At 54.5% G+C, this 13256-nt stretch overlaps 1 protein-coding gene across 1 annotated transcript in view; it reads left to right on the top strand.

Moving 5' to 3' along the window:
- gcn1 (GCN1 activator of EIF2AK4) overlaps nt 1-13256 on the top strand; it is a 31642-nt gene that overhangs the window by 8020 nt on the left and 10366 nt on the right. Inside the window, exons 19-42 of the mRNA XM_064354173.1 lie at nt 134-323; nt 699-823; nt 1221-1399; nt 1875-1968; nt 2327-2440; nt 2807-3005; nt 3408-3557; nt 4045-4226; nt 4319-4399; nt 4916-5059; nt 5166-5290; nt 6222-6411; nt 6643-6713; nt 7573-7738; nt 8647-8841; nt 9153-9399; nt 9864-9985; nt 10310-10424; nt 10856-11035; nt 11329-11549; nt 11777-11845; nt 12230-12368; nt 12458-12654; nt 12925-13067. Coding sequence (XP_064210243.1) covers nt 134-323; nt 699-823; nt 1221-1399; nt 1875-1968; nt 2327-2440; nt 2807-3005; nt 3408-3557; nt 4045-4226; nt 4319-4399; nt 4916-5059; nt 5166-5290; nt 6222-6411; nt 6643-6713; nt 7573-7738; nt 8647-8841; nt 9153-9399; nt 9864-9985; nt 10310-10424; nt 10856-11035; nt 11329-11549; nt 11777-11845; nt 12230-12368; nt 12458-12654; nt 12925-13067 — 3638 coding nt within the window. The remainder of the gene's footprint in view (nt 1-133; nt 324-698; nt 824-1220; nt 1400-1874; nt 1969-2326; nt 2441-2806; nt 3006-3407; nt 3558-4044; nt 4227-4318; nt 4400-4915; nt 5060-5165; nt 5291-6221; nt 6412-6642; nt 6714-7572; nt 7739-8646; nt 8842-9152; nt 9400-9863; nt 9986-10309; nt 10425-10855; nt 11036-11328; nt 11550-11776; nt 11846-12229; nt 12369-12457; nt 12655-12924; nt 13068-13256) is intronic.

The following is a 13256-nucleotide window of genomic DNA, read 5'->3' on the forward strand; positions in this document are numbered from 1 at the left end:
TGGGGTATCTTTAGATTAGTTTTTTCTAGCTGATGCTTGCTAATGCAGATAAACCTCCTATTTGGGTTTATGTTTAAAGGGCCTTTCCTTTAGCAGCTGTTCTTCTCCACCCCCCCCCCCCCCCTTTACCCAGGTGTTGCCCCCGGAGCAGCTGCTGTCGGAGGCGGGGGAGCTGACGGAGCTGGGCCGGGCCTACGCTCCCCCGCGCGTCCTGAAGGAGGCGCTCTGCGTCATCTGCTCCGTGGTGGGCCAGCAGAACGACGCGGCCGAGGCCGAGCGCCTGGCCCTCGAGGTCCTCGTCATGGCCCACCACCCCTCCATAGGTCTGTCTGTGTCTACACCCCTGTACACTAGCCGTCTGTCCATCTGTCTGTCTGTCTGCACCCCTGTACACTAGCACTCTGTCCATCTGTCTGTCTGTCTGTACCGCTGGATACAAGCAGTCTGTTCGTCTGTCTGTATCCCTGTATGCTGGCAGTCTGTCCGTCTGTCTGTACCCCTGTATACTAGCAGTTTGTATGTCTGTCTGTGCCCCAGTATACTTGTGGTTTGTCTGTCTGGGTTTGTCTGTCTGTACCTCTGTGTACTAGCAGTTTGTCGTCTGTCTGTACCCCAGTTTGCTAGCGAGTCTCAGGTTTTAACACAGAATGCCAGTCTGTGCTGAGAGCCTCTGTTTCTCTTCCTCCCTCACCGTGTAGAAGCTGCTCGGCTGGGCTTATGGCCGGTTCTGCTGTCGTCCATGAACCTGGACGCCACAGACTTCATCGACAAGCACCTCGACACAATCCTGCCCCGTCTGCTGGACGACAACTGCGACAATCAGGTCAGAGGGACAGCCTTACACACACACACACACACACACACACACACACACACAAACACACAAACACACACTCTCACAAACTGACACATGCACACACACCCACACACACACACACAAACACACACTCTCACAAACTGACACATGCACACCCGCACGCACACACACACACACACACACACACAAACACTCACAAACTGACACATGCACACGCCCACACACACACCGTGTTCACATAAGCTGGTGGTACGGCTTTTCCCCAGAGTGAGGTTTTCGGTCACCAGGGTAACCTCGGCCTGTCACTCCTGATGGATGAGGAACTGGAGTCAGCCTGTTTCAGCAGCACAGTGCTCTGACTCAACAGTAATAATGGAAGTGCTGTTCCTCCGGTGTCCTGCAGGCGGTGCGCAACGCTGTGGCCGCCCTGTCCGTGCTCTCCCCCTGCAAGCTCCTCCCACGCGTGACCGAGCGCGTGACGGAGTGGCTGAGGAACCCCGCCCTGAATCAGGTGACCCGCGAGGAGTACGCCATCATGCTCACGCCCGAGGGCGAGCTGTACGACAAGAGCATCATCCAGAGGTACGGCACGCCCTACGAAAGGGGGGAAAATAAGTAAAAGTGCTTGCAGGATCTTTGGAATGTTCTAGAAGTCGCATGGATGGTATTTTATGTTAATTTAGTTGGCATGGTTCTGTACGGTTGAATTTTGCATCCAGTACAAAGTTTCGAACGTGCATATTTCTCACAAGGGATTGCTAAACTCGCCGAGCCTGGTAAAATGCCAATTAGGCAGATGCATAGGGCTGTAGAAGTAACTTACGTTGCAAAAAGCCCCACACACTGCACTTAAAGTAATACCTTTTTTTATTACTCACATTGGTGCACATTTTTTTATTCTCAAACGCATAAGTGCAAAATAGCACATATATCACACCTGCCTTAACTCTGTTTGTGCAGTTGTGTCAAATGAACCCTTAATGGCGTCTACCAATCGCAATCAAAAATAGCTGTTCTGCCTCTCATGGCTGTTCCTGCTTGGCCCCCCTCCCTGCAGTGCCCAGCAGGAGAGCACAAAGATAGGCAACCTGAAGAGGGAGAACAAGGCCTACTCCTTCAAAGAGCAGATCATCGAGCTGGAGCTCCAGCAGGTGAGGCCCCCCCCCTCCTCCAGTCCTCTCTCTCTCTCTCTCTCCAGCTCTGCACCGCCCTGATGCGGTGAAGTCATAGGTGCTTCATGTTAAATCCAGCTGCTTATCTTCAGCATTTCTTCTGTCCTCGCGTACGTTTATTCTCAGTGCTCTATCAACCGGCTTCTGTTTTGCCATTAAGGTGCAGTGAGGTCCTAAAGTGAAGCAGCAAATTAAAAATCTTTGATATTCACGGACAGACCAAATCTTCAGTGTTAAGTACAGAGAGCTGACCATCTGGTGCGTATAGACGGTCTTTGAGGCCCTGATGAGGCCTAGCTGAACCAGCTATGTGTTTGCGTGCCTGGCTTTATTTCAGGAGATTAAGAAGAAGAAAGGAATCAAAGAGGAGCTGCAGCTGACCAGCAAACAGAAGGAGCTGATGCAGAACCAGCTTGAGAAGGAGGGCGCCATCCGCAAGAGACTGCTGGGGGTACGACTGCACCTATCGGCACACTGTAGTGCTGTACTGTTACACACACACACACACGTGCTCACACACACACACTCGCACACGTGCTCACACACTCACTCACGCACTTGCGCACACACACACACACAAACACACACACACAACCAGTGTAGTAAATACACATACATAGACACCTTCCGCTCTATATTTCATTTCAAATGCAGCTTATTTCAGAAATGGGTTCCACGGTTAAGGGGTTAAGGGGAGCCAGGGTGGCTGTAGCTCATTTTCCGAACTACCGTTCTGTTCTTCCCTTCCCCTCCCCCACCTGCAGAGATCACATGACCAGTGTTGATCAGTAACGGTCCTTGTCTCCTCCCCCCTCAGCTGGACTCGGAGGTGCAGCGCGCGGTCGGCCTGCTGGAGGCGCTGTTGAGCCGCAGGCCCCAGCGCCTGTCCTGGCAGCTGCCCGGGGTGCTGCAGGTGACCATGCCGCTGCTGCAGTCGCCCCTGGCCGCCCCGCGCCTGTGCCAGCTCTTCCTGGACATCGGGGTCTGCCTCATGCCCCCGGAGCTGCGCCACCTGGGTACGCACTGAGCGCGCCCGGAGCCCGTCCCGAACCCGGTCTCGCCCTGGGCTCTCTCTCTCTGTTCCCTTCCCTCGCTCTCCTCCCTTCTTTCCCTTGTTCTACCTGTTTTTCTCCTCCGCACTTGCGTTTTTTTCCCTCTCTCGGGCCTACATAAAAGAAATGAAATATTACTTATTCAGGTCACTGGGAAGATTAGGTTTTAAGCTGTGTAATAACACTGCAATTACTTTTTACATATATATAAAAATGAGTGTGCGTATATACAATCATTTACACACGAATTCAATGTAACACAATATCTGTGGAAGACGAGGGGTCAGAAACATGTAGCATTAGCATGTTGTAACTCTAAAGCGTTTAATGAGTGGCTGGCCCTTCCCCTCACTGCCCTGTGCTCAGGTGTGCTGGTGGGTCAGGTGACCCTGCGTCTGCTGAAGCCCGAGTGCGGCCTGGACCCGGCGTGGGACGAGGAGGACCTGGGCGTGGCCACCCAGCGCACCGTCCAGCTGCTGCACGCCCACACCGTGCCGCAGCGCGAGAGCAAGGCCGGTGAGTGCCGCCGCGGCTGCCTGAACACAGCACGCGGACTGAGCGTGCTCAGTGGCGAAACGAGCGGGCGTGACGTGTAGGAAGTTAGTAACAACAAACAAACCCAGATTATGGGTTTTAACGGCCGTGACTCATGGGATATTGTTCTTTCCGTGCCTGGTGTTTAAAGTTCTGCCCTGCTGTATGGCAACAAGTGACAAATATTAATTGGTTGTGGGACCATGAGTTCCAGAGCTCTCATTGATATTACAGTAAGTGTAGAATCTTGGTGGCTGTCAATCAATAAGAATTGGAATGTTGTGGGTGGGTCCCCTCATAAATATTCACAAGCACAGAGACTGAGAGGCCGTCCCTGGAGGCAGAGGCAGGAGGAAGCGGGAAATGGTCAGGCAGCATGTTTGGCTGAACTCTCTCTCTCTCCCTCCCTCTCTCTCTCTCTCTCTCTCTCTCTCTCTCTCTCTCCCTCCCTCCCTCCCCCCCGTGGCAGACGTCCGGCCCCTCTCGGCCCCCGCCTTCTCCTTCTGCTTCCCCCTGCTGCACGCCGTGCTCAACCAGCCGCCCGGCACCGGCGAGGAGGCCGAGGCCATGCTGGTCCAGGCCCTGCTGGTCATCAACGAGCACGCTCAGCTCCGCGCCCAGGGCGACAACCCCGACGTGCTCATCGACGAGGTACGCCCCCCACCGCCCCCAAAACTGAGCCCTTTGTTCCTGCGCTGATCCCCTGAGCTAAACGCTCTCTCTGTCTGCCTCGTCTCCGTCAGCACGGCCCAGAGCTGCTCCCTCGCGTCAACATGCTGCTGCTGCTCACCAGAGTCATTTCCACCGGCGCCCCCCGCCTGCAGGTACTGGAATGGCGCCTAGCACACGTGCTGTAATGTGTGCGCATGCATCTCGGTTTATAGCAGGGCTATCGTGCTAGCTAAGCTAGCCGGTGGCCAAATGTGGCCTACCATGGGAAAGCAAAAAATTTCAGATCTATCAAGAACTGTGACAGCCTGCGACAGCTTGGCCACCCATCACTGACAGGGTAAAAAAATAACGGCTTAGCTTATTTGAGAAACGCCTCTATATTGTACACATATATGTGTATATGCTTGTTATTTAGGAAATATTGTAGTTATGGGAACTTGGAAAAAGTTTTGTCTGTCAATACCTTTAAAAAAGACTCATTAGGTCCCCCAGGCATGGTGTTGTTGATTATTATGGTGTGTATTGTAGTCCCTGGATGTGCTGAGCGGTCGGCCCCTTCTCTGCAGTAAGGCATGGTGTTGTTGATTATTATGGTGTGTATTGTAGTCCCTGGATGTGCTGAGCGGTCGGCCCGTTCTCTGCAGTAAGGCATGGTGTGTTTGCCTCAGGTCCTGGCCTCTCGCTGCCTCACCGACCTGTGCGCCAGCGCGGGGGGCAATCCCGGGTGCGCCCTGGCGGAGCAGCCGGAGATCGACGTCCTGCTGGAGGCGCTGCTGGCCCCCTGCTTCTCCGTGCGGGACGCCGCCCTGAGGGTGAGCTGTTTGGAGAGGGCGGTTTTGTTTTTTTTCTGTGACGGAGGCTGTTATAAGTGAAGCTAAGTTTCGGAAAAAACCCTCTTGCTCTCCTCCCCCCCCACAGGGGCTGTTGGAGCTGGAGCTGGCGCTGCCCACGGACCCCGTGGACGCCAGCGGCCTCAGCGTGCTGCGCAGGCTGTGGGTGGCGCGCTTCGACGTGGAGGAGGAGGGCCGGGCGCTGGCCGAGAAGTGAGTGGCGCCTGGCGGGACCGGGGGGAGAACCAAACCTGCTTTCAGACCTGCGGCAAATACGCATTTCTTTTTAGATTCTAATACTTTTCTACGCTTTAGTGATCTTGTCTGGTGTATTCCAATGAAAGTGTATTCCAACCAATGAAAGACTCTCAAAAAGTGCAAAACCCCTCCTTCTGGTCATACTGGCAGTCTCAATTACACCAGGCAAGATCAATAGAGCACCGAAAATTCTGAATTTGAAACAAACACGTATTTGACCCAGGTCTGCCTGCTTCATACACGCACGAGCAATACTTACCAGTTTTATGTGTTCTGCTTTTCATTAAGATCATCTTTTTATCAGTTCCATTTTTACCTTCACTCCCAATCCAGACTGGCCAGTCTCAAACCTGTCCTATGCTATAACTTCCTCCATGGGTTCAGGAGTGCATTTGGCCCAAGTTACATGCAGCTAGGCTAGCCATAGCTTTCATTCCATCCTATGTAGCATTTCACCGTACCTAGTTAGCAGTACTGTAGCTGAGCCCAGTGCGCTGAAGTGAGCATACAGGGTTGCGTTACCGTAGCCTCCCTGCCGTGTGACTGTGTCTCTAGCCTGCGTACCGGTGACGGTCTCTAGCCCTGCCGTAACCGTGGGTGACCGCGGTCTCTAGCCCTGCCGTAGCCGCGGGTGACCGTGGCTCTGCCTGCCGAACGGGTGACCGCGGTCTCTGCCTGCCGTACCGCGGTGACCGCGGCTCTCTGCGTAGCCGCGGGGCCTGCCTCGCCCGCCTACCACGGACTGTGGGTACCCTGTGTCCTGGAGCTGGTGCCGTGTAGTTCTAGCTCGTAGCCGCGGGTGACCGTGCCGCTGTGTAACCGCGGGTGACCGTGCCGCTGTGTAACCGCGGGTGACCGCGCGGCTCCTCCCCCCCCCGTCCCGCAGGCTGTGGGAGTCCCTGTGCCTGGAGCTGGTGCCGGAGCTGTGCGCGCTGCTGATCGGGGACGTGACGCACCACGAGGAGGCGGTGCGCTCCGCCGGGGCCGAGGCCCTGTCCAGCGCCGTCAGCCAGTACCGTGGCCAGGCGCCCGCCGCGCTCGGCCAGCTCACCCAGCTCTACCACCAGAAGCTCTACGTGAGTATCCCAGCAGCCCCGGGGCACAGCCACCGATGCACTCACCATTACGGGCCTGAAGGTCGGCTGAGGACCGCTTTTATCCTTACTGCTCTGTTCCTCTCGTTCTTTTGGTATTTTCTGCTGAATTCTACTGCGCAGACGTGATACGTACATGTGTGCCCATTTTAAGAGACAAGCAGGTACTGCATCCTTCAGTTTGTGACAGTTTGTGCTTTTTTGCTTTGGCAGAGGCCCCCTCCTGTTCTGGATGCCCTGGGACGAGTCATTTCAGAAGCCCCGCCCGACCAGTGGGAAGCCAGGTAAATGCTAAGAGCTATTCTGCACTGATGAAAGGTGGACTGATGTGTGCTTTAGAAATGATCAGTAGTGAGGGATGACTCACAATATTAATCAGTGATAAGTATGGTTGCTGCCCGGCTAAGTGCTTGCAGGGTGCTAATTGTGTTGATGTTAAGTTACACATTTCATTATTTTGAAGTGGAGTTGATGGTTTTTAAGATGCTGGTGCATAATTAAAACACTAAGTTTGCGATATATATTTATCTACAGCAATCCAGCATTTTTTGTTTGAATTGAGGGGGAGCACAAACACTGTGGTGTTCACAAAGCTGTCACTTCAGCACGTAATCCATTATCCATAATGGTGTCTGATGCTGTGAAGTGTCCACACGCCTCGTGAATAGCGAGCCCCACAACACTACCCTGTTTGGGTCATTTTATGCACAGCTGCCATACCAGAGCTGCTCGGTGGTAAGTGCACTGTTTGAGTGCTGTTGCTGGCTTGATGGATGTTGCCTACATCTGCTGAGTCAATAAGTAATAAGTTTAAAATTTTCACATGTTGAGAAGGAAGGAAAGAAATGAAGTAAAACGTATTGTATTATATATTGTTGGTAATAAATTGCTCTGGAAATCAATGCAAGTGATTTGAAAATTAGAAAATATTTTAGGGCAAATTTATAATATAGCAGTGATTACATGCAGTACCTAAACTTCTGTGGAATACAAACATTCAAACAAACAAAATTTGTCATCTCTTTAAGGGTTTTTCTTACTGTTTTTGTATTCTCCTTTTGTTATAATACAACCCAGTCTGAAATTTCGCAGTTTAATGCGACCCTTCAGTTTTAGTCATCTTTGAGTGCCCTCTGTTTGCAGGTGTGGCATCGCCCTGGCGCTGAACAAGCTGTCCCAGTACCTGGACGAGTCTGAGGTCACGCCCCTCTTCCTGTTCTTCGTCCCCGACGCCCTGAACGACCGGCACCCTGAGGTGCGGCGCTGCATGCTGGACGCTGCGCTGTCCGCCCTCAACACCCACGGCAAGGTAGGACACGCCTCCTCTGCCCCTGGCCCGCCTTCACACTGCCCCTGGCCCACCTCTCCACTACCCCTGCCCTGCCTCCACACTGCCCCCAGCCCCGCCTCCACACTGCCCCTGCCCCTGGCCCGCCTCTCCACTACCCCTGCCCCGCCTCCACACTGCCCCCAGCCCCGCCTCCACACTGCTGATTTTACTGCATATGTAAATGTACAGTACCATGTCATTTTAAGCCTTGTGTCTGTGAAGCTGGCTTGCTTGTGAAACTCGCACACAAGCATCCACGCCCTTGCTCCAGTAGGGGTGCAGTATGCTCCAGTGGGGTTGTAGTATGCTCCAGTAGGGGTGTAGTATGCTCCATAGGTGTATAGCTCTATGCTCAAGTAGGGTGTAGTAATGCTCCATAGGGTGTAGTATGCTCCATAGGGGTAGTATGCTGCAGTAGGGATGCAGTATGCTCCAGTAGGGGTGTAGTATGCTCCAGTAGGGATGCAGTATGCTCCAGTAGGGGTGCAGTATGCTCCAGTAGGGATGCAGTATGCTCCAGTAGAGGTGTAGTATGCTGCAGTAGGATCAGTATGCTCCAGTAGGGTGTGTATGCTCCATAGGGATGCAGTATGCTCCAGTAGGGGTGCAGTATGCTCCAGTAGGGATGCAGTATGCTCCAGTAGGGGTGCAGTATGCTCCAGTAGGGGTGTAGTATGCTCCTGTAGGGGTGCAGTATGCTCCAGTAGGGGTGTAGTATGCTCCAGTAGGGATGCAGTATGCTCCAGTAGGGATGCAGTATGCTCCAGTAGAGGTGTAGTATGCTCCAGTAGGGGTGTAGTATGCTGCAGTAGGGGTGTAGTATGCTCCAGTAGGGGTGTAGTATGCTCCAGTAGGGGTGTAGTAAATGGCTACATTTTGTGTTTCAGGACAACGTGAGCTCCCTGCTGCCCGTGTTTGAGGAGTTCCTGAAGGACGCTCCCCAGGACGCCACCTACGACTCGGTCCGCCAGAGCGTGGTCATCCTCATGGGCTCGCTGGCCAAGCATTTGGACAAGAGCGACCCCAAAGTCAAGCCCATCGTGGGCAAGCTCATCGCAGCCCTGTCCACGCCCTCTCAGCAGGTACACGCCCGATCTCCGCCCCCCTCCTCTCTACGCTGGCCAATCCTCAGCCTCTCTCACCCTCTGTCCACTCCCCTCAGTGAATCGCTCACCCTACCTCTCCTCGTCTTATGACTCCGATTGGTCAGAATGGACACAGGTGACTTCTCCTCTGACCCTCTTTCTTTCTCTCTCTTTCTTCCCTGAAGGAAAATGGCCTGATAAGTGATTTCTGTTGTGTTTGTCCTGTTTGTTGTGAAGGTATTTTTGGGTTGGTTTAAAAGTGGAAGTAACTCCCTCTCTCTCCCTGTGTCTCCCCCTCCTTCCCTCAGGTCCAGGAGTCCGTGGCGGGCTGCCTGCCCCCGCTGGTGCCCGCCATTAAGGAGGACGCGGGGGGGATGGTCCAGAACCTCCTGCTGCTGCTGCTGGAGAGCGACAAGTACGCGGAGCGCAAGGGCGCGGCCTACGGGCTGGCGGGCCTGGTCAAGGGCCTGGGCATCCTGGCGCTCAAGCAGCAGGACATCATGACCACGCTGACCGACGCCATCCAGGACAAGAAGAACTTCAGGCGCCGAGAGGGTCAGTCACGGGGGAGGGGCTTCCCGTGGGGGAGGGGCTTCTCGTTGTTTCCTTATGCTTGTCCTCATTTGTTTTTCTCCTTCGTGTTTTTGTGTTCATGCCTGAGCTCTTTCTGTTTGTTGCTGTATCTCTGTCTCTGTGTTTCTGCCAGTATCTCTCTGTGTGTGTCTGCCACTCTCTCGGTCTGTTTGTGCTGGTGCCAGCTGGTGCTGGTTACTGCACCCGTGTCTGTTTCGTTTTGTAAAGTGCGTACGTGCGCATGTGTGCGTGTGTGTGTAAAGCCCTGCTCTGTAGCACTGTAACGGGGTGTGTGTAACTCTGTGTGTGTGTAAAGCCCTACTCTACAGCACTGACGCGTGTGTGTGTGTGTGTAAAGCCCTACTCTACAGCACTGACGTGTGTGTGTGTGTGTCTGTGTAAAGCCCTGCTCTTTTATCTCTAATGCGTGTTGTTCCTCCCCACAGGGGCCCTGTTTGCCTTTGAGATGCTGTGTAACATGCTGGGGAAGCTCTTTGAGCCCTACGTGGTGCACGTCCTGCCCCACCTGCTGCTCTGCTTCGGAGACGGAAACCAGTATGTGAGAGAGGTGAGGCTCATTCTGTGTACACACCACACACAGACACACTTATATACATACACACACACACACTGATGCGCACACCACACAGTCACAGACACACACACACACACTCATGCGCACACCACACAGTCACACACACACACACAACACCACACAAACACTACACTCTACACCACCACACACACCATACACCACCTCACACACTCACACACACACACACTCACACACACTCACACACTCACACACTCACACACACACACACACACACACACACACACACACACAAGCCTGTGCACTTCATCATGTGGGCGTTCTCTCCTGCTTCCCCAGGCGGCTGATGACTGTGCCAAGGCGGTGATGAGGAACCTGAGTGCTCACGGGGTGAAGCTGGTGCTCCCCTCCCTGCTGGTGGCCCTGGAGGAGGAGTCCTGGAGAACCAAGGCTGGTGAGGGAACTGCTACAGGCCCCTCACACTGCCTCAACACCACCCGAATCAGCTTAGACCCCTCACACTGCCTCAACACTACCCGAATCAGCTTCGACCTCTCATACTGCCCCAACAGCACCAGTCAACCTAGACCCCTCATGCAGCTCCAACACCACCAGAGTCAACAAAGATCCCTCACGCTGTCTCAGCACCACCACGGTCAGCTGAGTCCTCTCACACTGCCTGAACACCACCAGAGTCAACATAGACCCCTTACACTTCCCCAACACCACCAGTCAGCTAAGACCCCTCACACTGCCTCAACACCACCAGAGTCAGCTAAGACCCCTCACTCAGCTCCACCATTAGGGCCAGGTTAAACAAGCTCCTCTCGCTGCTTTCGAGCCGTCCCTAACCCTCCCCCCCCCCCCCTTGCGCTCGCCCCGCAGGCTCGGTGGAGCTCCTGGGCGCCATGGCGTACTGCGCCCCCAAGCAGCTGTCCTCCTGCCTGCCCAGCATCGTGCCCAAGCTGACGGAGGTGCTGACCGACTCCCACGTCAAGGTGCAGAAGGCCGGCCAGCAGGCCCTCCGGCAGATCGGCTCCGTCATCCGCAACCCCGAGATCCTGGGTGAGAGCGCCGCCGCCCCGCGGCATGCTGGGAAACCAGGGGTGGAGCCCACACCCGGGAGGCAGGCCGCACCGCGAGTCGTTTACCCCACGAGGAAAATAAAGCCGCTCTGAATCGATTAGTTCTGCCTGCACCACATAAATCTGCAGCCGTGTGCTTTCACTGCCGTCCAGGGGATTGGTGAATTGTCTGCAGCTGTGAAGCTCTGACCTGAGCACATCTGAGAGTGAATCATCTCCCCCCAGCTGGGAGTGACCATTCCTGTTTTTCTGCCCCCTCCCCCCCCCCCCCAGCCATCACCCCCATCCTGCTGGACGCGCTCACCGACCCGTCCCGCAAGACGCACCACTGCCTCCAGACGCTGCTGGACACCAAGTTCGTCCACTTCATCGACGCCCCATCCCTCGCCCTCATCATGCCCATCGTCCAGAGAGCCTTCCAGGACCGCTCCACCGACACCCGCAAGATGGCCGCCCAGATCATCGGCAACATGTACTCCCTGACCGACCAGAAGGTGCGCCCACCCTCCTCCCCCCTAACGGGTTACTGTCCATGTACAGCCAGCCTGCACAGACAACCAAACACTGCAAAAACATTTATATACGACAACAGTAGCACATAAATGGAAGATCACACCATTGTGTTCATTAGCAGCTGTGCTGTATATGATTTCATTGCATGCTTGTGTATTTGAATTGTCTGTTTGGTTCTGGTGAAACCCTCCTCCTCTCTCCTCTACAGGACCTGTCACCCTACCTGCCCAGTGTAATCCCAGGGCTCAAGGCCTCCCTGCTGGACCCTGTGCCTGAGGTCTGTACGCCACCGTCTCTCTCTCTCTCTCACTCCCTCGCTGCTTATAGATTATGTCATCATCAGTCCAGATCATATGACCCCCCGCTCTGGGAGCTGCTGTGACCGGCTACTGTAATCCGAGCCTCTGAATGAGATGTAGTGTTTAAACAGAGCTGGAAGCTGTGATGTGGGATTCCGGTAAATCCATGGATGTGCTGCATATTTAACCCTTTAGGTCACAAATATGCGATTAGAATGTTCTTAACGGAACATTCCAATTATGATGTAACAATCACAAAGGATGATTGAAGCAATGGAGTTCTAGAACACCGGGGGGGAAAAAAAATCTGAAAAGCCTGCTCTTCATTGGGCTAACACGCCGATGGTCCCGCCCTCCCCCAGGTGCGCACGGTGTCTGCCAAAGCCCTGGGAGCCATGGTGAAGGGCATGGGCGAGTCGTGCTTCGAGGACCTGCTGCCCTGGCTCATGGAGACCCTGGCCTCCGAGCAGAGCTCCGTGGATCGGTCCGGCGCCGCGCAAGGTAGGCCCCGCCTGCAGTTCCCGTGACCGCCAGCAGAGGGCATCGTTACCCGACGGTCTGAGCTAACCGGCCCGCGTTGGCCTCCCCAGGGCTGGCTGAGGTGATGGCGGGGCTGGGCGTGGAGAAGCTGGACAAGCTGATGCCGGACGTGGTGCAGACGGCCAGCAAGGTGGACATCGCCTCCCACGTGCGCGACGGATACATCATGATGTTCATCTACCTCCCCCTGACCTTCGGGGACAAGTTCACCCCCTACGTGGGCCCCATCATCCCCTGCATTCTGAAAGTAGGCCCTCTCTTTTCTCCCTTTTCCCTCTTTTGTCCGCTCTTCCTCTCCCTCTGTTCAGCGCAGCTTCCTGTCACATGATGTAAATGCGTTTTCTTACAAAAGTTGTGTACAGTCGAGTACAGCAAACGCACAGAAATGGTCTTTCTGTCTGTCCTTCACACTCTTAATCCCCTCTTCCATGTTTCTCTTTGAATTTAGATTACATTTTAAACTTTAATTTCTGTTTCTTTCGTGTCCCCGTCTGAACCCCTCTCTCGCTCGCCCCAGGCCCTGGCGGATGAGAACGAGTACGTGCGGGACACGGCGCTGCGCGCGGGCCAGCGCATCATCAGCATGTACGCCGAGACCGCCATCGCCCTGCTGCTGCCCGAGCTGGAGCAGGGCCTGTTCAACGACCTGTGGAGGATCAGGTACCGCTCTGCGGCACGCTTACACACACGTACACACATGTACACATACACACACTCACTCTCTCACACATGTCCACATATACCACATCTTCTCACATAAATATGCACACGCACAAACCCGCACACGCACACACATACACTTGTGCATATATACAGACTCACTCCTCACACATTTCCACATACACCACA

The sequence above is a fragment of the Anguilla rostrata genome, chromosome 10 (genome assembly GCF_018555375.3).
Source record: "Anguilla rostrata isolate EN2019 chromosome 10, ASM1855537v3, whole genome shotgun sequence".
NCBI classification, from domain to species: Eukaryota; Metazoa; Chordata; class Actinopteri; order Anguilliformes; family Anguillidae; genus Anguilla; species Anguilla rostrata.